This window comes from Anopheles funestus, chromosome 2RL (assembly GCF_943734845.2).
Source record: "Anopheles funestus chromosome 2RL, idAnoFuneDA-416_04, whole genome shotgun sequence".
Taxonomy (NCBI): Eukaryota; Metazoa; Arthropoda; class Insecta; order Diptera; family Culicidae; genus Anopheles; species Anopheles funestus.
In genome coordinates, this window is record NC_064598.1 from 86195303 (window position 1) to 86220897 (window position 25595).

Sequence of the window (25595 nt, forward strand, 5' to 3'; positions counted from 1 at the left end):
CGGTTTTCGATGACCAATAGCAATAGAGCGATTTATCTTAATCAAAGCTTGCAAAGATCTCCTAACGAGAAGCGTACGGATTTACACACACTTGTCAAATCATTTAATCCACCCACAAAAAAAAAACAACTCATCTCACAATGTAACCGATCGCTTGCTTTGGAAACAGGTTTGTTTTTGGTGCCCCATCCGGCAGCTGTTCTGGCTGCTGCCGCCGAACGAATATTAATTATCTTGTCACGGTGGCCCCTAGAGGCGTGGTAATTAATTCCACTGCTAATAGAGTGCTAATAAGCGGGATATTTTCAAACCAATGTAGCTGACCGCTCCATGCTGACGAATCGGCTTGGAAACTACTTGCTAGGTTCAATTCTGTAACTAATTTTATTCGTTTGTAATTTATGCATTGAGACAAAGAAATGATTTTGATTGAAGATGAAAATGGTTTCCTCCTTCACAGAGAACTAGAACATATTATATTATCAAATTCTGTTTGTACCAAAGGGTAACTACAAAATGCGATTCAAAGCTGCAAAACTTGATCTTATGGAAAGAGGATGATCTTTGAAGCAATACCACCAGAGTACAACGAATAACTTACCAGTGACCAGTGTGAGCGCACACAGGCAGGCAAACGCCGAGATGTCGATCTGCATCGCGTGCAGACTTTTGCTGAACTCGAGTATTGCGTTCAGCCAGTCGCCGAACGAACGCTGACACTGGTGACGGTGCAGTACGACACCGTTGCAGAACGTCATCTTCGTGTCGTCACTCCGGGCACGGTAGGACAGCCGCAGCACAAACAGCTCTAGCGAAGCCGACTGAAACAGTAGCTCCTGATCCTCGACGCTGAGATCGTTGTAACCGGGCAGCTTGTCCGCAAAGTGTTTGATCACGTCAACCGACGTGGTGAGCAGGTTGTAGAACTGTTGCACCTTTTCCGCCTCGGTAATGATCGGTTCGTTCTGGCCCGGTTCCCTGTACTGGCTGTAGTCGAGGCTGGCGAGATCGGGTGTCGTATCGACGTGGGCCCGCACCAGCGCCGTTATCATCGACACGGGCGGACTCGGCGGGGATTCCTGTGGGGATTTCGGCTTCGAAGGTAACCGACCGCGACGACCCTTGAGCGAGTCCGTGCGGACGACCTCCTTCACCATACCGACGGCGAGACACTTCTGGAAGCGACAGAACTGACACCGGTTTCGCCGACGCTTGTCCACCGGGCATGCTTTGTCCGCAAGGCAGACATATTTCGAACCCTTCTGGACGGTGCGCTTGAAGAAGCCCTTGCAGCCTTCGCATGTTCGCACACCGTAGTGCTGGCAGGCGGCCGTATCACCACACACGGCACACAGCTGCGAAGGGCTCTGGGCGGTCGGTGCTGCACGCGCGGCTGTTGCACTGGCAGCAGGCGCCACCGATGGCGTTGGAGCACTACTTCCAACGATACCTCCGGAAGCAGCTGCTGCTGCGGCCGCAGCCGCTGCTGCCGCAACCTCATTGTTGTTGATCGTGTTCGGATTGTTGTTGTTCATGTAGCCAGGTGAGCTAGAAGCCGAACTGGAGGCACTCGGCAGTGCCGCGTACTTGTTGTAGATCGCAATTCGTGGCGGTTTCGGACTTTCGCTGCTGGACGTTGACTCCGACCGCTGTATCGGGAGGGATGACCGGCGGTGGCAGGTCGTGGTTACGTGCAGCTCCGCAACGGTTGGGAACGGCGGCAATGAGTATGTGTCCTGTGCTCCAACCTGTCCACCATAGCCCTGTAAAAGAAGTGTCCCTGGTTGGTAAAGAATGCAATTGGAGATAGTTTGCTCAGAAATGCTTACCGCTGGGTGCTGCTCGTACGAAGGTGAGTAGAAGCTGCCACCGGTGGCCCCACCACCACCTCCTCCGGGGGGTCCCGTAGGGTTGTTGTACTGTGTGATACCACCCCCAGTTGCTCCACCTTGACCACCGGCGGTGTGTGACGTAAATTCGTAATGGCCTTGATGCAGTCCCGTGCCGACGATTCCAACTCCACCGAGTACTCCTCCCGAACCGGCATGCGGATGATGGTGATGCTGATGGCCATGGCCGTACACGTTACCATGATGCGCGTACGCCGCCGTAACGGCCTGATGATGATGCGGAGACCCAGCCATCTTGAAGCAATCGTCGTCCATCTTCAGCCCGTAGCTGGCCAACTGATTGTACTTGATCTGGTACGTTTCCTGGAAGCTGGGCAGTAGCGAGGTGTTACCTGCTGCTGCAGCAGCTGCTGCCGCCGCTGCTATTGCTGCCGTATCCACACCGCTCGGTCCGGCCGCGGATGTGCTGGGCCGCAGCACCTGACCCGACTGTGCAGCGGTCTGCGCGTGTACGATTGCCTGCGGTAGTCGGGCACTGCTAGCCAACACCGGATCGCTGCTGGAGCGAAGCGTCAACAGACCGAGCTCTTCGGTGGAGGACGACTCGAACAGCAGATCCGTATCGGGCGGTTCGGTTGTGGGTGCCCTCGTCGACGGTCCGGCACTGAACGGGCTCGGCAGTTCCTCCTTGTAGGCGGATTTGAGCAATGCCGACGGGATGCTGTCACTGGAACCGCCGAACGTGGACGGATTGTCCTCGAGCCCGACGAGCGTATCGCTCGAGCTGTTGGAATGTTGCGTCTGGTCCGCTAGATACGACTCGGTGGTGATCGATTCGGCCGGCGTATGCGGCTGGGTCGAGCTGAACAGCTCCACGAACTTATCAAGCCCGGACGAAAGCTGATGGTGATGATGGTGTGGATGGGTATGATGCTGCTGTTGGTCGAGATGATGTTGCTGTTGGGAATGTCCTAGCGCCGACTGGGGATGCGGATGATGCTGTTGCTGCTGTTGCTGCTGTTGCTGCTGCTGCTCCTGTGGCAGATGCGAATGATGATAAGTCTGCTCCTGATGATGACTTTGCGATTGTGACAGTAAATAATCAAATGAAGAAACGGAACTAAAAGATGACGCCTGTGCGCGGTTCCGGGTGGAAATGAGCGAAAGGAGAGAAGGAAGAAAACAAGCGAGAGAAAACGAGTCAGTTAATTAATCAAAAATGCAACACTTTCTTCGGTCTGGCCATCCGTTTCCATGCCCATGCCATGCTGTACCATGGAAACGATGGCGATTTTCCAAAAAATTCAACCAAGAGGCGTGGCTTGGCCGTAGCGCAATCGCCGTTTCGCGCTAGTTGCGCTAGTTTCGCACGAGCGCAACCCTTCTTGGCAGGCATCGAATCGAAAGGGGTTTTGGAAGGGTGGAACTGTGCGGGGTGGTTCGAGGGCAGAATGGGGATAAAAAAAATGGGGTAAAATCCCATTTCAGCTTCGTTCGGGGTTTTTGCGTTCCACTGCACACCATGTTCAATATCTGTATTTTAGTTTTATGTCGTTTTTTTTCTTTCTTCACTACACTCATGAAACATTACTTTCTCGCCCCACTCGTACGGCCACGGTCGATGACGTGCTCGCTGTTGCTTGAAGGAAAATTGCCGCATCGACATTTTACCACCGTTTCGGCTCGTTGCAGTTCGCTTTTCTTTTCGAGTGGGGGAGCATGTTTTCCGTTTTCCATTGGTCGAGCCAAAAACTTGCCTCTTGCGCGCTGCTTCGCCTGACCGAGCCAGCTTGGTTAGTAAATATCAAAAGTCAGCCGTTGATTGGATGGTGCACGAGGGTGTGAGTGAGTTTATGTTCCCGTTTCGCTACCATTACGCTTCACACAAGGACATCATGTCCCGAGCGGACTAAATACAAGGGCGCAGGATGGGTAATGAAATATTCAACCAAACCGTGCAAAACTCACTTAAAAAAGTAGCGAACTACCGAGGAGAACGAACAATATAACTTATTCATCCGTTTGTTCCACACGGTAGCGTTCATATTTTGGTGCAGATTTCAAACAAACGTTGTTTTGCACGGGATTTTGCTCGTAGTTGATTTTCGTTTGCGTGAGCTTTGTGAATTAAGGTTTTCGCAATTTTTACTCATCAAAGCGAAGCTTAATTGCGGGTTGTTATTGATGACGTGAGGGTACAATTGTGTATGAAAAGGGTATTATTTTCTACGTGTCGTAATTAATCATTTAATTTCAAACCTAACCACCAATCAACTCTTATGGGAGCGCTTAGAGCTATTAAAAAATATACATCCTGCTTAGGTATTCAAACACAAATTTTAACTAGAATAATTTGTTACATTTTCAAATAACCAGGAAATTACTAATACTCTTACTGGTTCACATCCACCATTACTTCCTTCTATTTATCTACGACCACCTCCCGAGGAAAAAAAAGAACAAAACAAAACCACCATAAACCCATTCCCAAACGATGAGGAAAAGAAAAGTCAATCAATTGATTAATGGGGTAGGGTGTTTGACCTAATTACCCGTACCGGAAAACTTCCCTATCACTCTCAAAAATCCCACCAAGCTGGGAAAATGTGTTCCCCGATAGCGATACCGTGCGTTGATCCGTTTCCCATGATTTGCCGTACCGATGCTCATGATCGGTTTGATCACCCACGCAATTTGTATGCTTCACGAAATGATCACATCTCGCTCGAAAAAAGAAAAAGAAAGAGAACCATCCCTCCCATCAACCCCGAGCAAGCTAACTAACGTGGAAATTGATCTTCTTCGATTAAAAATGTTGCTTTGTCATTCCCGTGCGGGAAGTTAGCCGGGTTTTGGTGGTTTGACCCAGGAAATACGTAAAAACCGTCACAACATCTTCAGCAGAGTACAAAACAAAAACATAAAAAATCGATCGATAAGCTTTCACTTTTTTCTTTCTTCCTTCAGCCGAAGCGCAATGGGATCAAATTTCTTCTCCGTGCCGATTTGTGCCAAACTGTCACAAAAGCGATAAGTTTTTTTCTTTCTTTAATATACTGCTCCAATGTTTTGCGCAATTCTTATTCTGTGGTGAAAGAATGGTGAAATGGTTTTGCATAAAATGCACCATAAAACTGGGAATCCGTGAGGATGGGCTTTTATTTCTCACGATGCATCTTCCCGGTGAAGATCCCGCGGGAGATTCGCCTTTTTTTATCGGCGATCGCACGGATCGCGCGAACCGTCCACAAATGGCGGTACACGAATGCGAAAGGTTTGTTTGCTGGAGATTGGAACGAAAATCAAACTCGCTTGCTCGCTACATTGTACCACTGTGCGGGTCATAGAATGGTGTTGGTTTAAACCAGTGCCGTGCCGATACAGTTCGAAAGGGATTAGACGGCCACGCGGGAGCAGAAATAAAAGAACTTTTCTCTCCTTTCCAGTGCGGTGGCCGTTCGTAACCCTTATCTGATTATATTAAATTTGAATCCGTGACAATCGCTAAACAAACACTCCCTTTAAAGGAACGGGTGTGTAACGGCGGAGGGACAGACAGCTTCACAAATACTCCACATGAGACATCGCGTCCTGCAATGTCAGCGGGTGGCAAGATGCAATCGCAACACTATTCCGCTTTTATTCCCCCCGACATCGGTAACGAACCGTATGGCCGGTTAGGGTCGGTGTGGCGCATCGACATTGATCGTGTCGATACAGAAGAGCCTCCTATCTTGTGTGGCATACGGTCGCTCTGTGGAAGGTCGGAGATGGTATGTTTTGCAAAATAGAAAGAAAAAAAGCAGTCTCTTCTGTGTGTGTTTGTGATTTTTTGCTACAATATCGTTCGTTTTGTTTTGGTAGATATCGAATTCAAATTTAAATCGTAAACAGGAAGATGCTTATTTGAATTTTGTCGTTTTTTTTGGTGCAAACATTGGAGAAAGTGATCGTTAGGAGGATTTCGTTACGTCACGTGATGTGCTTAAAAGCTTGACTTTTGAAAGGATTTGATTTTAGTTTAACACTGATAGAAACATGATGAATTGTTGTATAAAATGGGCTTTGTTTCATGTTAACTATTGCTGTTATCATTAAACAATAATGTGTCTACAGTAATGCTCTTATTGGTGGGACCTTAATTCCACCTCAAGCTGCCATACATTTTGTAACGTTTTAGATTGATTTTCACTCAATTTTGCAAAATATTTTAAACGTTAAGCGAGCAGACTTATTTTTGAGATCTGTTTTTGTCTATATATGCACATCTTATCACATATCTTATATTGCAGTTTATGGTCATAAATTGTAGATCAATTTCAATATTATTCACCAGATGATGATCGCATCTAAACTGGCTTCTATTTCGTAGCAAAATATACAAGAAGCAACAAACCCGTACCACTCAACCCGACCCGCGCAGTGACTTGTGAGAAAGCGATCCGCAACGTAGATAATGGAGTCGACCAGAACGACGAACCTCTCAGCGGGACATCTCTGCCGATTGGTTTTGTGGACGGTTTGGATTATGTGCCATAAAGAAGGGGTTTCGGTAACGTCGAAGAACAAAACCCCATCTCCATCTGCGAGCGGAGAATCACACAAAGTTACGAACTTTACGGTCACAGCTGCTGTGAATCGTAAACGATTTGATCGGTGAATCACACAAATAACCGCTTTCGATGCAGCCAGATGTTTTATTATTATAAATCTATTTATAGGACAATTTACTTAACATATTTCACACATGAGCCGTAGAACAACTTCTTTCAACCGGGGGTTGAATATTGATTGCTTCCTATCTTGGTGCAAATCAAAGCCACGTTTATTTATAAATTGCATCAATCAATCGACACGTGGTTTTCCACCGGGAAGCGGCACACAATAGTGTCAAACTGGTGTCCCGAAACGTGGGACAGCTTCACCAACTTGATTATGTTTGTCCCCCTATTTTTTTTTCCTTCCCATTCCGCGCCCGTGGCCATAAAACAATTCGTCAAAAATTCCGATACCGTAACCAACCGGCACAGTCCATCGATTAACGAATCGGCCGCCCTGTGGCTGCATGCGGAGAGTGTGCCCGCGACCTCAAAGGCAGTACATGTCGAGCGTAACAAAAGGGCAGCACAGTGTTATCAATTCGGGAGATGGTTGCAAACCCATCAGGTACGGGGGAAATGAGGTGGGACAAAAACATGCACCGAATGCACACATTGCATACTCCACGTGCAGCAGCAGTACGGGGGCAGAGCAAGGACAGGAGCAAAAAGGCATTCGCACACAGCCACACAACAGACATCAACCATCTCAAGGTAAGCAAGGGCGAAGGGATCTTAAGCTTGAATCACGACAAACCCACAAAAAAAACACGAAGAAAAACGGTAAACGGGAACTTCACTCCTGCTTGAGGAGAAAGCTGTCGAATTCGTGATTTATTGAACGGTTTCGGGTTAGCCCGGGTTGTCCCCATCGGCGCGTACACACGGTGCCACGGTGCACAGCGTGTGTCAAACCGTATGAGGTCTTCGGTAACGTTCGCTGCGTTTTGCGATGCACTTTGCTCCGGCGCAGGGTGCCAAAACCAACTTCTGCGCACACTTGACGTATCCTTTTGTTCGGATCGTTCGTCATAATCATCATCATTATCGCGATCATTACGAACACACACACACACACACACAGATCGACAATTTGCAATCGGAAGATCGCACCTCTGCGGATTCTTTCGCTCGCGTAAATCTGACCCCACGTCAGGTGGCAAACCGTTCGAAAGGTAGTCAACGTTGTGGTCGGCTTCTTCAATGCCAAACCGAGGGTTGTCTCATTTTCTGGATGAAAAGTAAAAAATTTCGAATCGTATCTCATTCACCCACCCAGTTTTAACTTCCGCTCTTCCATCGTTGTCTAGCAAACAGTTCAGCAGCAACCACATATCACCGGGTGGATCGGCTGACAGATTATGACGATGGCAGGATAACCGATCACCACCGGGTACCGGGTGTGCAAACGGTTGACAGTTTGCGCTGGTGCGAGTTTTGTAAATACAACTTTAAGAGAAAAAAACCCCCTCTAAGATGAGTTTTTGACTTCCTCTTATCGTACGATCTGGGAAGCAAAAAAAAAGCATTCGTTCGCCACATTCGAGACAGCGACAATCTGTCGATACATCGCGATAGGACCATTTATGAAGTGTTTCGATAGTGCTCATGGTTAAATGCTGCTGCTGTTGCCGTTCGTTTCTTTCCTGAACTGTCGCCGGAAGGTAGATCTGTGCCGGCGACACCGAAGTGAAAGACGTGTTATCAGCCATCTTTGCATCGATCGATGGAATAGTGTGTTTTTGTTGGCTTCAATTTAACTTATCTACTTTCGTCTTTCTATTGAAAGGTGGGCTTTTGAACGTGAAATATTGATGTTTTTATCTTCGTACCGTATATTTGGGGTAGGGTATATTGAACACACTCTTTTGAGAGTGTTTTAAAACGCAGGGGAAAGTGGCCAAGAATGGTTGCAGCTTTTTATAAACTTATCCTTATTAAGGAGGAAAAACGTTACAATTTAAAAAAAAAGTTAGTTCGCCTCAAAGTGTGATACATTTGTCCATTTTACGAATCACTTGAATTTTGATTTCAAAAATGATTTTTGCTCTTTTAAAGCAAGATCAAACGTTGTGCAGGTAGATTTATAAAATTAATGAAACACTGCCCGAAGTTATTAAAATAATATTTCGCATTAGCTATGAAACTTTGAGCTAAATCGTACTTAATAGTGTACACTGTACAGCGCCTTTAGTTAGGCTATCAGCAACGCAAAGCGGATTTATAAACTGAAAATAAATTCTTTCCAAGAGACTCACAATGCCTTCCGATAATATATCTCTTGAACGTCTCCTAATCGGTTTTTTGTCTTTAAAAGCTTGAATATATTATTATCTTTGATCGTAATTACCAAGAAAAACTTTTATGGTACTCTTATTCGATATTAGCTGAATGCTTAATACATTATTGACCACTCACCTGTGGCTGCAGCAGTAACATGCTTGTCGCTGAGCTGCTACTACTGTCCGCGGCTTCTGCTGCTGCTGTTGCTGCTGCTACTTTGCGCAGGTTGTCGTTCGAATGGTCACTGGCACCGGAAGCTGTACCGGAACCGCTGCGACCTGGCGTCAGGGGACTTCGTTCGGTCGTCAGACTCGCTGGCTGCGACACTGACGATGGATCTGCGGATGGGACCGCCGATGGGACCGGTGGTGAGGTTGCCACTCGCGATAGCAAATGGGGAGCACCTGAAGGTAGGGAGAGAACAAAAAAGAAACGACCACGAACTTTAGTAACGAATAATTCCGTCCATCACGCGGCTCTAATGAAGCAGTCGAGTAGGAGGTGTTCTAGACCGCTGCATGACCCACCATCAAGTCAACCTAACCGTAAGTGCTAAGCATCATAATCATCCTACGGGAAGCACTATTCACTCGAAACCTGTGTGGTTTTGGTGTAGATACCACTCACGCACCCATAATTAAAAAGAAATCTGCCACGGTGGAAGTAAAATATATCACCCGGTGCGCTATGGGATCGCACGGTATGCATTTAACCAAAAGCCCATCAAAAGCTTATCTGCGGCTTGTCTCCTCGCTGTGTTGGCTCTGTCTCCCGGGTTTCTCGTTCCAGGCGACGAGCATTAAATCGTTCGTTAAACTAGCGCTCACTCAGCACCTTAACACCTTTTTGAAGTTGTTGCGTCGCTGTCGAAGCGGTTGGCGGGAAGCGATTATGGCGATTGTCAAATTTTAGAGAGCTTCACCAAAAGCTTATCGCAAATCTCCATATTGGCGAAGATGACGATGAAATTGAGCCCACGCGCATACACCGTGTTCCCTCGGTGGTGCGACAAATCAAACACCTCACAAAAAAATACGGTGTAAAACAAACGAAGGATAACAATCGTCACATTTTCACGATCAATCCAGACACCATTGCGGCCGGTGATGTGGTTTAGTAGGTTTTAATAGGGTGGCCCGTGTGATTGTTGGTTTTTTTTTATTTCAAAATCACTTCACCTCGTTTTCGTTGGACACTAACCATCTGAACGAGAGGATGAACTCACTCGCGAAACGCTTGCACTTGTAGGATAGATATAGCTAGATTTGGTGAGATACGCGCTCGTTTCGGGAATGATTCAATTTCTGGCTTTATCGTTGGTTGATAGCAATACGACCAGGCTGTTCTACATGAATAAAAAAGTATAGTTTTTTTTGGTATAAAATGATCAGTTGTACCTGTAAGTTGTTAAGACGTTTCTTTTTCACCAGCCCTGTTTCGATGCCTTCACTGAGACTCGCTTACTTGAGACTAATCCATTTTTCCTTTTGCTTCATGCTAAAGATGACACTCTTCAAAACGCAGAATGAAATACGCTTGCGCTCCGCAAGCGCTTAATACGAATTAAACACTTCATAAAAGTTGCACTAAAAAGGGGCGTGTTAGAAAAGATGTCCCCGAGCGAGAACTCAACGTACCGTTGCGAAAGAAAAAACCCCCTCAAATGCACTCTCCATTTCTCATCAAATAAACAAACTAGCTATCGGAACCGTTCTATTGTGTAGCAAAATAACAAAAAAGAATCAGGTCCCGCAAGAACCATAAAAGTCGGTGATATTTAGCGAGTTGATTATTGAACAGCGGGACACACACGAGGATCGGTGTCGGAATGGAAAAGCAAAAGGGTCACGGTTTGTCGGATGCAAATGAGCATAGCAGCAAGGTACAGCGAATGCAAGACAGTCGACAGTCGATAACAGAAGGTGTGAAAAATGGAGAAATTAAGCGCCGCGAACGATGTCTATCCGTTTCAGGCCCATTGTCCGTCTTATCTTGCGATCGGTATGAACATTTAATGATGTGCTTTTGGGTGTTTTGATTTACGGCGGCTGGTTTTTGCTTATTGTTTGTGTTTGGTAACGGTGATATGATTTAATTATCATTAGAAATAAAGTGGTGCGCAGATTTGGAACAGATGTCATGTGTGCTGTGTTTGGCATTGCCATTTGAATTTTTTTTAATAGTTTGAGTTGATGTAAAATATTATTTGATGTTTGATGCTTGATGTTTATATACAAATTTAAGCAATTTAAAACAATTTAATAATAAAAAAAATGTTTTTTGTTTGTTGTCTGTGTCATGTTTAAATTTCTTTTCAGACAGTAACTATTAACATTCCCTTCAATGACACATTTCTCTTTAATGATTCGACTTTTGAGGGTGTTTTTTTTACAATCACTACCATCCTCCTACGTCCCGTTTGTTCCTCGATAACACATTTGATAATGTACGCACTGCGTTGTAATGCGTTAACTCTTTAGCCTAAGGCCCTGCTCTAAACACGAAACGTTGAAGCATGTTTGAAGGTAGCCAAAACCAAAAAAAAAAAAAAAAAAAAAAACGATTCCAATCCATGGGAAAAATCACTGATCATTTTCCTCACCCCACCCATTTGATACCCACCCCATTCGGTCACCATACAGCGGAGTGGAGCAAAGTTAGTGGAGAGTTAGCGGCCAATGTTTTTTTTTTGTGTGTGCTGCATGTGTTGCAGCATGCTGGCACCCGCTGAGGACGTCGCATTTGATGCACACGAGACGCAAACGACACGAACCCAACAGTCAGGGGAAAAAAAGGGAAAACCGAATCGAAACCGTTCCTATCAAATCGCGCAAAGGAATGATAAAAGTGGAATGTAATGTAGAGAGGGTGAGTGTGTCGGTATGATGAAATCTTAATTCGATTCGAATGGGTTTATGCCCTCCCTACGAGCTGGGCGAAAACCATCAGGTAATTGCGTGACCGTGACTGATCAGGGTAAATTCGGTTGTCTCCTCGGGGTTCCCTTTCGTTTTCCCCCGACGGTTCCGTCCGTATTGGGTGGGTTCAAACGGGGTAGGATTGGTTTTTGTTTTCATTGTTGCTGTTATTGGTGGGTCTTGTGGCTGGGATCATTCGATGCGGTATGGAATTGATGCTATCCCAGGCGCGATCGTCATATGTCAGCAGGATGAGCAGTGCGTGTGTTTTTGAAGGGAAGAATTAACTGTTTTGTTTCTGAATAATACACACACTCACCGCGGGAGGTTTTTGCTCGGGGATTTGATGGATATGTGATTAACTGTTTGTTTCATTAAGCGAACGCGAACAATTAAAACTATGCATCTTATGCATTCGACATGCTGCTTGACTTGTTAGCCTATATCTTTTAGTTTAGTATGATGTTATAGCTTATTATAGTGTGGTGCTATAAATGATCTACTATTCACACAGAACCAGGTTTTTACTTTAGTTTCTTTGCGCCGCTCTCACTCTCTAAAGTGTGCGGTGCGCTTGAGGTAGCTCCACACGGAGCGCTGCACACAGGAGCGATTGTGCGATGCGCTCCCAGGAGCAAAGTTTCGCACCACAAGGAGCGCGCACAATATGATGACCGGAGCGATAGAAATATCTCTTTCGCTCTTGACCCACTAGCCTTATGAAATTTTTCACGTTTTTGGATTTTTTTTTTATTTTTTAAATAATTTTTAATTTTTTTTTATTTAAAGCATTATTTGAGTGAAAAGAAACTTATTTCAACCAATTGGCATTGAATTAAATCAATTTAATTTTTTTTGCAAAATTTCTCAAAAAAATGGCAAGGGGTAAGCCTTATTAAATTTTCGAGTTGAAATTTTTTTAAAAAATTTTTTCCGATTTTTTATTCTTTTTTTAATTTAAAGCATTATTTTAGTGAAAAGAAACTTATTGCAACAAATTCGCATTAAAATATATCACATTTATAAATTTTGCTTAATTGCTCAAAAAAAGGTAAGTTCCTGTGAGTAGCGCTCCGTACGGAGCTACCTCTTTTTCGCGTGGGCTGAGCGGGAGCGCGCACAATATGATGAGCGGAGCGATTGAGGTACCTCTTTCGCTCTTGACCCAACACTAGCTGCAAGGAATGCCACCGATCAACAACCGATTTAAACATTCTGCTAGCGGTGCTCGTTACTGATCCTCAATGAAAAATGCCGCCCAAGACAAGACACCAAACCCCTGGCGAAATCTTCCGCGAAATAACGGCACCCATGTACTCAACGGAACTAATGCATCCTTTTCCCTCTGTTGCCCTTTCGGGATTTCCTTTTCGTACCACCGCAAAACCACAACGGTAGGTGCATTTGTTTTATGATAATTTTAATCAACTCTAATAAAAAAAAACTCCTCTTTTTCGTGCCCAACCGATCGCTGGCGGATCCTTTCTGCCGCCATCAAAGTGCATCAGGGAACACCCTGCCACTAACCGTCACCGTGGCGCATAATCAATCAAGCGGGTGGTGGTTCTTTCGTGGATTCTTGATGCAAAAGGTAGTCTGTGTGTGCATTTGTTTTTTCTCACTCGCTCTCTTTCATCTTTTTCAGCTTCGTTCAGCCGTTTTCACGCGCTGTCGGCTGAAAGGGAACCGAATCATCAATCAAGATTTCAATTAACGCGACCAGTGTATAAGAACCGTTGTTTCGGTACGGTTGCATACGTGCCGCCAACCATACATGCACTTATGGTAGGTCGGGAAGTTCCGGGACGGGGCCATTCCGTTTTTCGCCATTTGGGCCATTAAAACATGGCCGAAGCTACTGTGGCTGTACCCGTGTACCGGAGCACTTTAGGATCCGCTCTAACCGACGGACTCTGTTAGCCAAGATTTGACGACGGCTTCTTGTCAATGTTTGTCGTTGATTGATTCTTTACAAACAAAGTAACAAGCGCGACTTTTTTTCCTGTCTTCCGAGATGCATTTTGGAAGATTGGTTGTCATGGGGATGTTTAAAAAGGTGAAAAAGCTTTTAAAACGGGATTTGAGGGTGTTATTCATTTTTGCTTATTTATCTTTTTGTTTCATTAACATTACTTTTCTTCATTTCCATAAGTCTTGTTTTATAAAAAAATTAAATTTATCCAAAGAATTACTAATTAAAAAACAAAAATATTTTCACTTTAGCAAAAACTAATTAAAATGATAATGTTGAAATATTGCATACATTTAGGCGATAAAGTACATTTTCACCACAAAGTAAACGCTAATGGAAATGTCCTAAAAAGAATGAAAGACCCGTTGAATTAACATTCCACGCGTATTTTGCATTAAAGCTCCAGCTTTCCCCCTCTCCACCTCTCCACGATCCATGTCAGATCGGATCAGTAGAAGCATACAATCGGTCAACATAAATCAGATCTTGTTCCACTATCTTGCTACTAGGAACAAGGCAACAGATCGAAAGACTCTTTGCACCCCGTGCGCAAAGCGTTGGAGCTCGATTTGGGTGCTATAATTATTTAATTTCCTGCTCATTTGAAGCACGCTTGAAGCGTTACGATTGCCATTTTTTATTGACTCTTCTCTGCCGCGATCACTGCAAGATCGCACAGATCCAAACGCTTCAAAGAGGAGAAAATTTATAATAATATCTTTCTTAATCTTAAGTGCGCCTCTGTTCGTTTACCATAAATTAGCGCTTTAAGGTGCTTTAAGGGTGGGAGGGCCTTCCTTTTTGGGTAAGTCTTTAGGTATGGAAGGGTCAGGGAGAAGATAAAGTTGGCTCTAAGCTGTAGAAGCGGAGGTTTTTTTTTCCACCGTAGTAAAGGAATAGTATTGAGAGAAGGTTCCATGGGAATGTGATGGATCTGTGCATAAGCGGACATGCGGGTGTTACGGCATCATAATCGATTGTGGAATTTGTGTGTGTGTGTGTGTTGAAAATTAAGCTTAATTTAAATCGTAAAATAAAACACCGGTGTAATTACCTTTGGTGTACAATTCCACGTTTTTGTGGGCTGCGTTTTCCATTTTTTTCTTCTCGTTTTTTTAATGTTCCATAGCATCATCGGTATTGTCTTTCCTTTGGATAGACAATGGATTTTTGTTGCTGAATACCACGATTGAAAAATACTTGCGTGAGAACACACTCAACCGTAGTTACACAAATGAAGAGGGCAAATAGTGCTTTAAACGAATCGAATGAAATTGACAATCTTTCACCAGAGAATTACCACTCTGTTAATGTTGCGGGTGGAAAGCACGCATATATGAAGCGAAATAAAAAGGAAACATATTTTCACATCGTTATTGCAATTTAAATGGATGCAAAAAAAGCTAACCTAATGCCGGAAAGGGTTACATCACGGGATTCCACATCAAAATGCGGAACCTGTCAGTATAAGTAAGCGATTGAAAAGCCCCCCCTGGAAATGGGTTCCGATATAGAGAAATATTGACCGTCGTCGGAACTGGGTAGATTTTGAGAAAGTTTGAACATTTAATATTTGCTCTCTATTGTATAATTTTTGCATCGATGCACGATCACCCAACCAACGATCGCTGGTTTAGTACGGTCGGGTATCGCTGTCCGGAACAGATAAAATGGACACGAATGGCAATCAAAGTTGCTGTTTTTGGGAAACATAATTTTTCACAATGCACAACCTGTTTTTTTTTTCTCTGGAGGAAGCTTGGTTGGGAACTCTTCCCAACAACAAAAAAGCGAAGAAGAAAAAAAAAAACGCACACACAAAGTCAGATGCACTACGAACCCATCTCCAAAAATAAACCCATGGCCACTGTAATGTTTGCTTCGCATACTCCAAAACCAACAACAACGAAAATCGTATCATTACATAAGACGGGTGCCGTTTCGGTTGGCCGAAGGGCGGGGGGACAGGAGACAAAACGTACGAATGAGAGAGGAAACATACCAAATAAAATAAACAAAAACAACAGAAAGACAGTGAGCATCGAAAATAAAATAAACCCACCACACGCGGTTTGCCACGGTCCAGCGACTCATCCGAGTTGATCGTTTTTCGGCGTTGGTTGTGTTCTTCTTTTCCTTACTTGCTGACCCGCAAGTTTATCGCATCCCATCTGCATCGAAAGCCATCGTCACTTTCGCTTTCGATCGCGCGAACCGTTTCCCTACTGTGCCCTCCACACTGTGCACATACATACATATTTGCAGCATCGTCGTTTAATAGTACAAAAAAGAGAACGCAGCAAAAAAACCGAAAAATTTGATGGCAAAGAAAAGCATAAATACAGATATGAAAACAAAAACTATTCAACATAACAAAAAAAACCATTTCCTTCATTAAAAGTTGACGATTTTTCATGAAGAAGATATTGCAAGCTTTCCGCCGGTCCCATCGTCACTCAGCCCGAGATGAGGGCTGCCAGCGCTGAGGAAAATGCACAGAAACGCTCGGACACAATCGGGACGGATGGATCGAGATGGACCTTATCGCAATTTTCTCATCAAGCAGCCCCAGTGGGGAATGGGTAGACTCCCGGCGGAGGAGAAAGGACCCACCCGGTGAAGCCCGAAACTGAAGACGATCTTTACGATTGGATGCGTAGAGAGTCATCTTACTTGACTTCGGCCACTGATTACAGCAATGGGGAGTTTGTTTTTTTTTCGTCTGCTTGTCGGGGAATGGATGAAATCTGTGAGGAATGTGTTGAATGCGTATCATTAGCAAACGGGTAACCGGTTGAGTGAGAAGACCAGCCAAAAAAAACGGCACAGTAAGACAAATGAGTGATTAGAGCTTGTCTTTATCCTCGGTTTTTTTGTGTGCTTTGCATCCAATCTCGGCAACGGAAGAAGTATGGGGAAAAAAGAGTTTTTTTGTTTTACAACACAAGTTATACCTTAATTCACCCACTCTCAAACACCATCCACCTGGTCTGGTCTGTTGCGAGTTGGCGTGAGCTTCATAAAAAAAAAACATGACCAACCTCACAACGGGGGCAGGCACGCGAAAGGTAGTTGATCGTGTGCTAATGAAGCAAGAAGTTGGAAAATCGGTAATGTTTTCAATTATCTGCTTTCATCTAAAATTCCCGTTCCCGTTCGAAGTGGGTGGCCAGTTTTCCTCCCTTGGGTATTTTTTTTATGTCCGTTTGTTACGAAGATGCGAACAAGAATTGAGAAGGTTCGTGCAAATGCGCTTGACAAGGATGAAGGGCGCGAAAGAAACAGGAATAAGAATCGATTAAAAACAACAGACAGACAAGACACCGGGTTCATGCAACCTCGCGATAAGCGCCGGCGCCAATCATCCATTTTGTTCCATTAATTACAATCCCACTGTTGTTGCTGCAGAAACCTGATCCGCGCGGAAAAAGCGAGAGACTTGAATGATCGCGCAAGAAGGAAACTGTTTTATTGAGATTAACTGCTCTGCCGTGCAGTGTTCTATGGAACGGATTGGGAGTTGATGTTGAGGGAGAGAAGACATAGAAGTTGACAGTTCGCGTAAATCTAACCTCCACTATACCTATCCCTCTTAAGGCCTCCCGAAGCGATAGAAGATATCACCGACATCTAGGACAAGCCTTCCGTGTTTGCCATGTTCTTCCATTGTCGCTGATGATTGGAAGTCATGTTTTTGATGGCGAAAGTAGAAAAGGATCACCGATAGCTGAAGGTATGTCACCGTTTGCGGAACCACAACCACAAGGCAGTTGAACCCTCTGCCGGGCACTAATGGATGGCCGGAACAATCTTCACGGATCAATGAACAGAGCAGTAATCGATCGGTTTTTTTCTTGTCGCAGCAAGCTTTTAGAAACCTTGAAAGTCATCACTCATCGTGTTGGCAAACAATGGAGCCGAGATGTAGGACCGTTGTAGGATATGCACGACAGTGTTGCCAGCGCGAAGTGTGTCCTCGGCAATGCGTTCATGGTCAAAGTCTCGGGTTCGAATCAAAAACCTCTCGCCGAAGAGTGTCGATTGTAAACAGATAAACTAACATCGCATCAAGCGTCCATCCAAATGGATGGTGCAATCTCATCGTCAAACAAATGTAAGATCTTAATTCGGCACTTTACACCGGGCTTACCATCCTTCCCTCCATCTCTATACTGACTGAGGGAGTGTAGGGTCGCTAAGTGATACTACAAACGCTCATACATTTTCCTCCGTTTTCTAGGAGATGGATGTTGGTGCTGTCCGTTCGACAATGTGTCGGTAGCACTTGGAAACTCTTTTCACCCATCCATTGGTACAACGAGACCAGAGAAGAAGCGATTTGTAACAGCTCAATTGTATGCCCTTCTGTATTGGTTGGATGTCGTCTTTCCTATGTGATGTCGTTTCCAAAAATTTGCTTAAGCAAAAATCCCCGTGTCCAGAAGCATACATTCATTCCAGACGAGTGTAAGGCATAAGGCTTAAAAAATAAAATCCTATCTTTTCTGCGATGTTCGTAATGGTATGCAAAAATTCGCTTGAAAGAAGTAATAAAGTAAACGCCCGAGGGAACCCTTTCTTGTGTGCGCAAACGGGTTGGTGCGGTGGAAGGGTGATATCCAAAAGGGTAGGGAAGGGGGTGGTTGGGATGAACGGAATCTCACAGTTTGGTTCGAAATCGAAGAAAGAAACTTACCGTCGGCGAAAACACTTAACAATACAAATTGAACTGTCAACAGTTGCTGGTCAAAAGGTGTGAAGCGGCGCGAAGACCAAAACAAAAGAAGAAGAAAAAGAAAACATGATGAAGAGAAAAAAAAACAGCGAAGGTCGTTTGATATGCGCTCGAGTCGCGGCCGATGCTTTTAAGACTGTTCGAGCCGAGTTCTTCGGGTGGATATGCTCGGTCGTTTTGCGGCTTTACCCTAGCGAAGGTGGAGTGTAATGGAGCTTCGGGGAGTTTTTGTTTGTGCGTTTGGTTAGTTATCAAGTAGCGCATGTTCAAGCATTATCGTCGGTGGATAAGCACTGCCTCTGCTCTGCGATTTTTGGAAAGGCTCTTGTCATGATTGTCTCTTATTATGCTTTGAGAGTAGCGATCATCACCAGCACTGGGACACTTGGGATTTGTGGTTTTAGGTGTCACGGTATTAAAATGTTTTATTTAAAATTTGAATGCATGCGAAATGTGCTTGACCTTAGCCAGTGATCCACATAGGTTGCTCATACAATGCGGCTTCAAAAGCAAATATTTAAACATGTCATGAGACGATCCTTTTCTTGGTAAAAATAACATTTATATGTTGTTTGTTTTTGACAGCATACAACGTGAACAGCTCAAGCTTTTTAAGTGAGTAGTAATTTTAAAGGCTTTTATTTATATTTTTCCTACCTAACAAGTAATTTATCTTTTATGTATAGATAATAATCGCTTTACTAAGAATTAATTTATGGTCATACTTAACACTTGAAAGATACAATTTTTATAAGACACAATTTTCTGATTACGTAAAGTGCTGCTGCCTTAACATAATTTTAATTCAAAAAAAGATAATCCAATTCAATTAAAATTCTCTCTCCCTGACTGTCTCTTTCCCATCTTTGCTAATATTAATTACTTAAGCACTCAATCCGGGGTGAAAAATGTTCAGCCGAAATTTAAAACGTTTAAATCTTTTGCTCGAGAACCACGAAAGCAGTATAACGTCCATAACAAAGAGGTAACCCGAGAACAGATCCCTGATCGCGATGGAATGATCTGCCTAATTGACGCTTATGCCAACATTATGCTCAACACACTCCGTTGCTATCATCTGCTTTCCATCCCAGAATTTGATGACACTTTCGCAAAAGGTGACACCGCAACCGCGAGAATGTAAGAAAAATTAATACCGACAACAAATCGTTCCCTCTTCCCATTTCGTTGTTGTTCTTTTCGTCTTTCCCGCTCTGTCTGAACATTTAACGCACTGCTCACATCTTTTCCTTCCCCATTTTCGGCACAACAGCCTCTGACACCAGTTTGTGGGTCAATACTTTCACCGGTTTTTCGCCGTTTTCGGGCCTCGTACGTGGTCGCGCGTGTTTCGTGTTTGCGCTGCTTCGAGGCTTCTTCACTCTTCAACCTGTGAGCCACTTCACGTGCCGGAGCATCGAAGTTTTTGGGCTTCGTACCGCACCCCTCAAAAAAAAAAACTTCAAACAAGCGCCTGAAGTGATGCTTCTCGCCGGTGACTTCAACGACCGAATGATGATGAACCGAGGGCGCTTCCAGGGTGCGTTTTTCCCTATCCGCTTCCATCGCGGTGCGTACAGGGAACGGTTTTTATTGCACATCGCACCAGAGCGAAAAAAAAAGTCTCATTAACGGAATTTGAAGATGGTACACGAAACAAAAGCTACGAGTGTGCTCTGGGTGTGCGACGGTTACGGACGCAGCCAGTTTATGTAGGTTTGTTTGCGGTTCTCCGGTGAAGTTTTGAAGCGATTTTGCAAACGCGGTGAATGTGGAATTTGAATAATGGGCTACATTCTAAAAAAAAAAAGATAAGCAATATTCCATATTATTTGTTGGAAAATAGATTATTGAAAAAAATATATTGAAGACTTCAACACTATAAAACGAGCACCTTTCCAACGCAAAGCGTTGCAAAGTGGAAAGTGAATTCCCTTTCGGTAATTTTTGGGGATGTTATTTGCGAATGTTATGGCAGCTTATTTTGAGCACCGTATGTTTTATGACCCACCGGTATACGATCGGGTTTTATCGTCACATTTATTTAATTTGCCCCGGACTGTTGGTCCGGTTGGACGGATTTTGTTAACCGTTGCGTACAGTTGTGCATCCTCTGAAACCGGCAAAAAGGGTGATGCGCTTCACTTTTGTAAGGTTAATTATGTAAGATGAAACGTACGGCGCCGGCTACCATAAAGTCGACGGTACAGGTGTGATTCTCCCAAATTCGCATCGTTCGTTTCGCACAAAGCGTTGCACTAGCGGGAGGAAAAGCACGACAGCGCAGGAGGAACAAAAAGGGAATGAAGGTGTATTTTTATGGTCCTGCCTGTCGATGTTAAAGTAAGAGGGTCAAAAATATGTTCCCCACAAGTGGCCCACTTTCCGGTTTAGGTGAAGCGCAAATCAAAATCCTCCAAAAACCGGCTGTATAATCGTATCGTAATGCGCTTACCACTTCATGGTCAGCCGAATTGGGTAATTGAATGCCAAACTTGAACTTGCTGCAAAGTTAAATTATACAATGTGTCTCCTCTAATGTGTCGGTTCCAAATTCATTCGCCTGCACAAGTTGTTGGGTTGCAGAATAATTTTGTTGTACACTAGGCCAGGCCCTACCGCTGAAGGTCAGCTTAAACTGCATTTTTCATGAATGACCGAGCATAAATGGTTGATGCTGCCCTACAATCGGAAACGTTTAGCTGGCCACGAAAACAGTACCCAGCTTTTCCCATGTTGGTCCTTTGTCCGTCTGGGGTACGCCTGGGGAGGAACGGATCAATTGAAACACACACTCCAAACAACAAAAGCGAATGTGTAGCTTCTTCTCCGTGGCAAACTTCTAATTAACGTTTCTTCGGGGGGTAGTATTAAGATAAACATTCCATGGTGAAGTTCGAGCGATAAAATTAGTACCTTTTTCTTCATTCCGGTGATCATCGCTTACCGAAGTCGTCCGTCGTGGACGATCGTATGTGAAGCGAACTTACCCGGTACAGTTAAAAACGCATACGGACAGAAGAAATACACATACATAAAATCTTTCACTTGGCGTACCAAGGTTGTTCGGATGGCACGAAAGGTACGAGCAATGGGACTGGAAGATAATTCGCTCTCTTAAACGATGCTGCTTGATTAGCCTGGTTGAAGTGGTGAACAATTGCTTCTCTGGTGGAAATGGATAAAGTGTGCTGTAGGGAAAACAGACCAAAGCGAACAACAACAACAACAAAAAACGGGGGCAAAGGCATCTCAGGGGTGTCTGCAGATCGGTAAACCTCACCCCAGGTACACGGAATGACTCTTTTGGCTGCCGGTTTTACGTCAAACCCATTCCTTCCTGGGGTGTAGATACAGATAATCGTAGCAAAACCGAACAGAAGTAGTAAAACCAATGTATTGCCACCGGTTTGGGCCGTTTCGTTTCATCTGCGAGTTGATAGAAGTGAAACAATTTAAACATACCTACTGTAATGGTAGAGGCGAAACAAAAAGTCTTTAAACCATGTGCATAAGTATGTGAGATAGGATTATCCAGCTGTTTAGCTGGTTTAAATGTAAATCTTTGCCAAAAAAAAAAACTGACCACACAGAGCAGAAAGAAGGAAAGCAAATTTGAAAATTGTACACAACCGATCTGAGGGAGCAAATTTACGCAAATGATCGCTGATTACGCGGAATCAGATCGCACAATCCTTGGATCTGTTTGATGATGGTTCAAATCGTTGTTTTGATGGGTTGTTACACCATTCTTCCACCCATTGGTTTCGTGTTTTTTTTGGGGTGATGTTTGTATGGGCTAGATTTGTGTCGAGTTTTGCTGCTGTATATGCTTAGTTGGGTCGGTTTAATTTTATTAACTCTCGTTAAACCACGATCAAACGGCGGCAGTTGTGTGATTAATCTTTCTTTTTTTGTTTTTATTCGGTCGTTTCTATTTTCCTTCCCAAATGGTGGAAAACGATCCGAAAAATGAGTTTACTGTTTTGTATTGTTAATTTACACATCCTCAAAAGAGGGGGGTGGTAAAGGTTGAGATCTCCCCTGTTTGATCCATTTTAATTTTTGCGTTGGGAAAATTTCTCACGCACCACATGGGGTTGACGCACCAAAAAAAAAATGGTTTGATTCTTAGTCATTAAAAAGCGAACTTAATTTCATTCTCCTAAAGGTAAACCACCATGATAAAAGGTACATTAAACTGTTTCCACTTTTTTATGCAATATACAATATAAACCGCTTTGAATGTTATTATACTCTGTCTACAAAATATCATGCAGTGTTCAGAGATGTAGTGCAAAAGGTGTTAGGTGACCATAAAACTCATTAATGTCAAAGCCATTGAGTTCCTTTCAGTGTTCAACCGTGCATAAAATAAAATGCTAAACGCCAGAGCGGTAGCCATTTCGCCCTGGCTTTGGCTACTTCGCTTTCGCGATGCAGACATTTCTATCTGCAAGCATTTGCTGCGTCGGGATTCTCTTCTTCCGCACCGCTGGCGTGTGGGTAAGCTTCCGTAATACCAGCGCTGTTTTGCAAGCAACCAAATCGATGTTCGTGCTGCTTCCTTAAAGCAATCCACTTCTCTGCAGGCAACAAATTGATGATTTCACCAATTGATTTCACTCACCGTTCCCTTTCCTACCTCCATTGTGGCTCAGTGCATTGCGCTTCTCTTTAACCTTCAATCCGGGCACATAATACCCGGTTGTGGGTGACCGAGTGATCGGGGAGCCGTGCGATTATATTACGATTAGAAAATTATTCAAAATTACTATGATCGGGCTGGATCATAATTGAGAATTTATGCAAAACCGGGCGCTTCTGCTATCGACCAGAGCTACCAGAGCGATCGATTTCTGAGGTCGGATGCGATTGGCTTTGCACAACGAAATCACAACGCCGAAAGGTTCGTCGCTGATGCGTTGATGTCGTTTGATCATCGGTGATCATGATTGTTTTGGGGCGCGCGCGGTATGTGCGTAGGGGGTGGTGTAGGAAGTAGAAATTGGGGGTAGTTTTGCACGATGGATCGTTTCGCAGTGTGGGGTATCACATTGCACGGCGCATTGTGGTCCTTGGCCTGAACGGATGATCGAGGTCACCGGTGTTCGATCAGGGTTCGAACCGGGTTCGTGTAGTTATGGACATTAGGCGAATTTTATTGCGCCGTTAGGAGGGGCTAATTAATAGTCATTTCGAACGGGGTGACGACCCATCATTCTCACCACTGGTCCTGTTTGCCGGTGGTGAAAAAAGATGGATGGTGTTGTCCAGTGGTAGCTTTTTACTTTATTTTTTTTCTTTTTACTAATTTCACCGTCGATCAATCGATTGTCATGCAGATCGACATCGATCCTCAAAAGCAGTGGTCGTGGTGTGAAGTCGTTTTCGATGGCTATTCGATGCCACCTTTCTTGATATGTTTTGTTCTTTTTATTTTATTAGATTTTTATTTGCCTAACGCTCCAGCTGGGTTGTGAAGGTAGAGGGACGGTAGAAGATGAGCTAACTGATCTCATCATTGGCGAAATAAAAAATCTCATCTAAAGCGGATCCGAAAACACATGCACCGAACCTGCAGATGAATGTCAAACTCATCGAAGGAGATCTATCTGATAAAGACGTCTTCAAGAGCGGCAAATCTGGGGAAGAAATGATTTACGGTCGATCGCTGGGTGGCCGATCGTTTCGGGACGAGATGTTGATGAATATTGAATCACCGTCCAGGCCTAGCCTATCAAATAAACCCATTAAGCGTTATGGATGGAGTCCATACCGATGGAACTGGTCGTTAAACGGGGACGCGTACGAACGTACCCTGGGTATTGCGGAATTAATTTTGAAGTAGCAGACAAAAAAAAAGAAGTTTTAAACTTTTAACAACGCAACTTTATGCGGCCAACAGTAGATTAAAACGTCACAGCAGCGTGAATTGAAAATGCAAATTTTATTACTATAAATCATGCCATAGTTATGTTTCATTTTTGATGACTTTAAAAATTCTTTTACGGAAATTAATTAGCTTCCTGGTAAAGGTGTTCCTTGTTTAATAATTTATAACCAAGACGACCATTCATAATTCTTATTTGATGATCAGTAACGGTGCTAAGAGCTTCAACAAAAAAAAAAACATCCAAAACGAGTAATAAACACCCACAAGCTACTACAAGCAGTCATGCAACAGGCGTTTGTTTACATTCGTGACAAACGTTCGAAAACAGAAGTGGCCATTCAAGCTCACCGTTCTATTTGTACAAGCGACAGTAATGTGGTAATTTTGCCCAACCCACACAATTGTCGTTGGAAATAAACACTTCACATTACGGATTAAATCTTTCCTGCACTAAAGATGGCACACGTACATGACACTGGTCCGGGAATTCCCATCCCAGGAGGAAGATGTTCTGGAGCGCGTGCCGCTTTAGAAACAGTTCTCCTTGGCCTAATGTGTAATGTAAATAATTATTTCCCTTACAATACCCTTTGTGTATCTTACCAAATGCGCCAACAACGAAGCAAAGTGTCAAAGAGGACCACATACAATATCTATTCTCTCGTCAACGCAATCATCCACACAGGTGTTTGGAGCGTCATGAATGCAACGAGAAATAAAAAATTGGCATGCGGTTTTGCTTTGCACTCCTCATCGCTTGTTAGCCGTTTCCCCTATTGACATGCGGCATCGATTGGCAGGTTTTTCGGAGAAATTGTTGACATTTGATCTTCACCTTACTTGCCACCTCGGTGCGCGCTGTGCCAAACGGTGTGCCAACCGGGACGGATAGATTCAGGACGCGATTGCAGGTTGCACGCAAAAAAAAGTGAAACGATCGCTTGGCTGCTGGCCAACGATGGCGATTTAATGATCATCACGACGATGACGTGGATGACGATGTGCCAATGCTGATGGACGCAGTGACCACTTGACCTCGTGGCGGGGTGGCACAACATCGATTCGGGGCGAAATCGAACGCTTCGTGCGGCCCCGGTGAGAAGGACTTGCGAGCCTTACGGTGAACCACTTGAGCTTTTATTGCACGCAAAGTGGGCGAAGATCGCGCGGCACGCGTGAAGAACATAGTTGTCAGCGTTATAGTAGACGCTTTTTGGCGGTGTGTGCTTCCCGTTCAGAAGCAACTGGAAGCAAACTGGTGGATGCGCCACGGTACTTCAGACATGTAACAAAAGATCCGGTGGATTTGGAATGGATGGAGCTCGATGAAGCGTTATCAGATT

General features: G+C 44.2%; 1 protein-coding gene across 3 annotated transcripts in view; it reads right to left on the reverse strand.

The window, feature by feature from the left end:
• The window catches only part of LOC125764243 (probable nuclear hormone receptor HR38), a 101092-nt gene that overhangs the window by 4166 nt on the left and 71331 nt on the right, over nt 1–25595 (reverse strand). For 2 of the 3 annotated variants that reach the window (XM_049428250.1, XM_049428252.1), the window contains exons 2-3: nt 8867–9135; nt 602–2984 (exon numbers count right to left, since the gene is read on the reverse strand). In XM_049428250.1, coding sequence (XP_049284207.1) covers nt 602–2984; nt 8867–8887 — 2404 coding nt within the window. In that variant the 5' untranslated portion in view covers nt 8888–9135. Of the gene's footprint in view, nt 1–601; nt 2985–8866; nt 9136–25595 lie in introns of those variants that run through there. The other variant, XM_049428251.1, reaches the window with a different exon arrangement.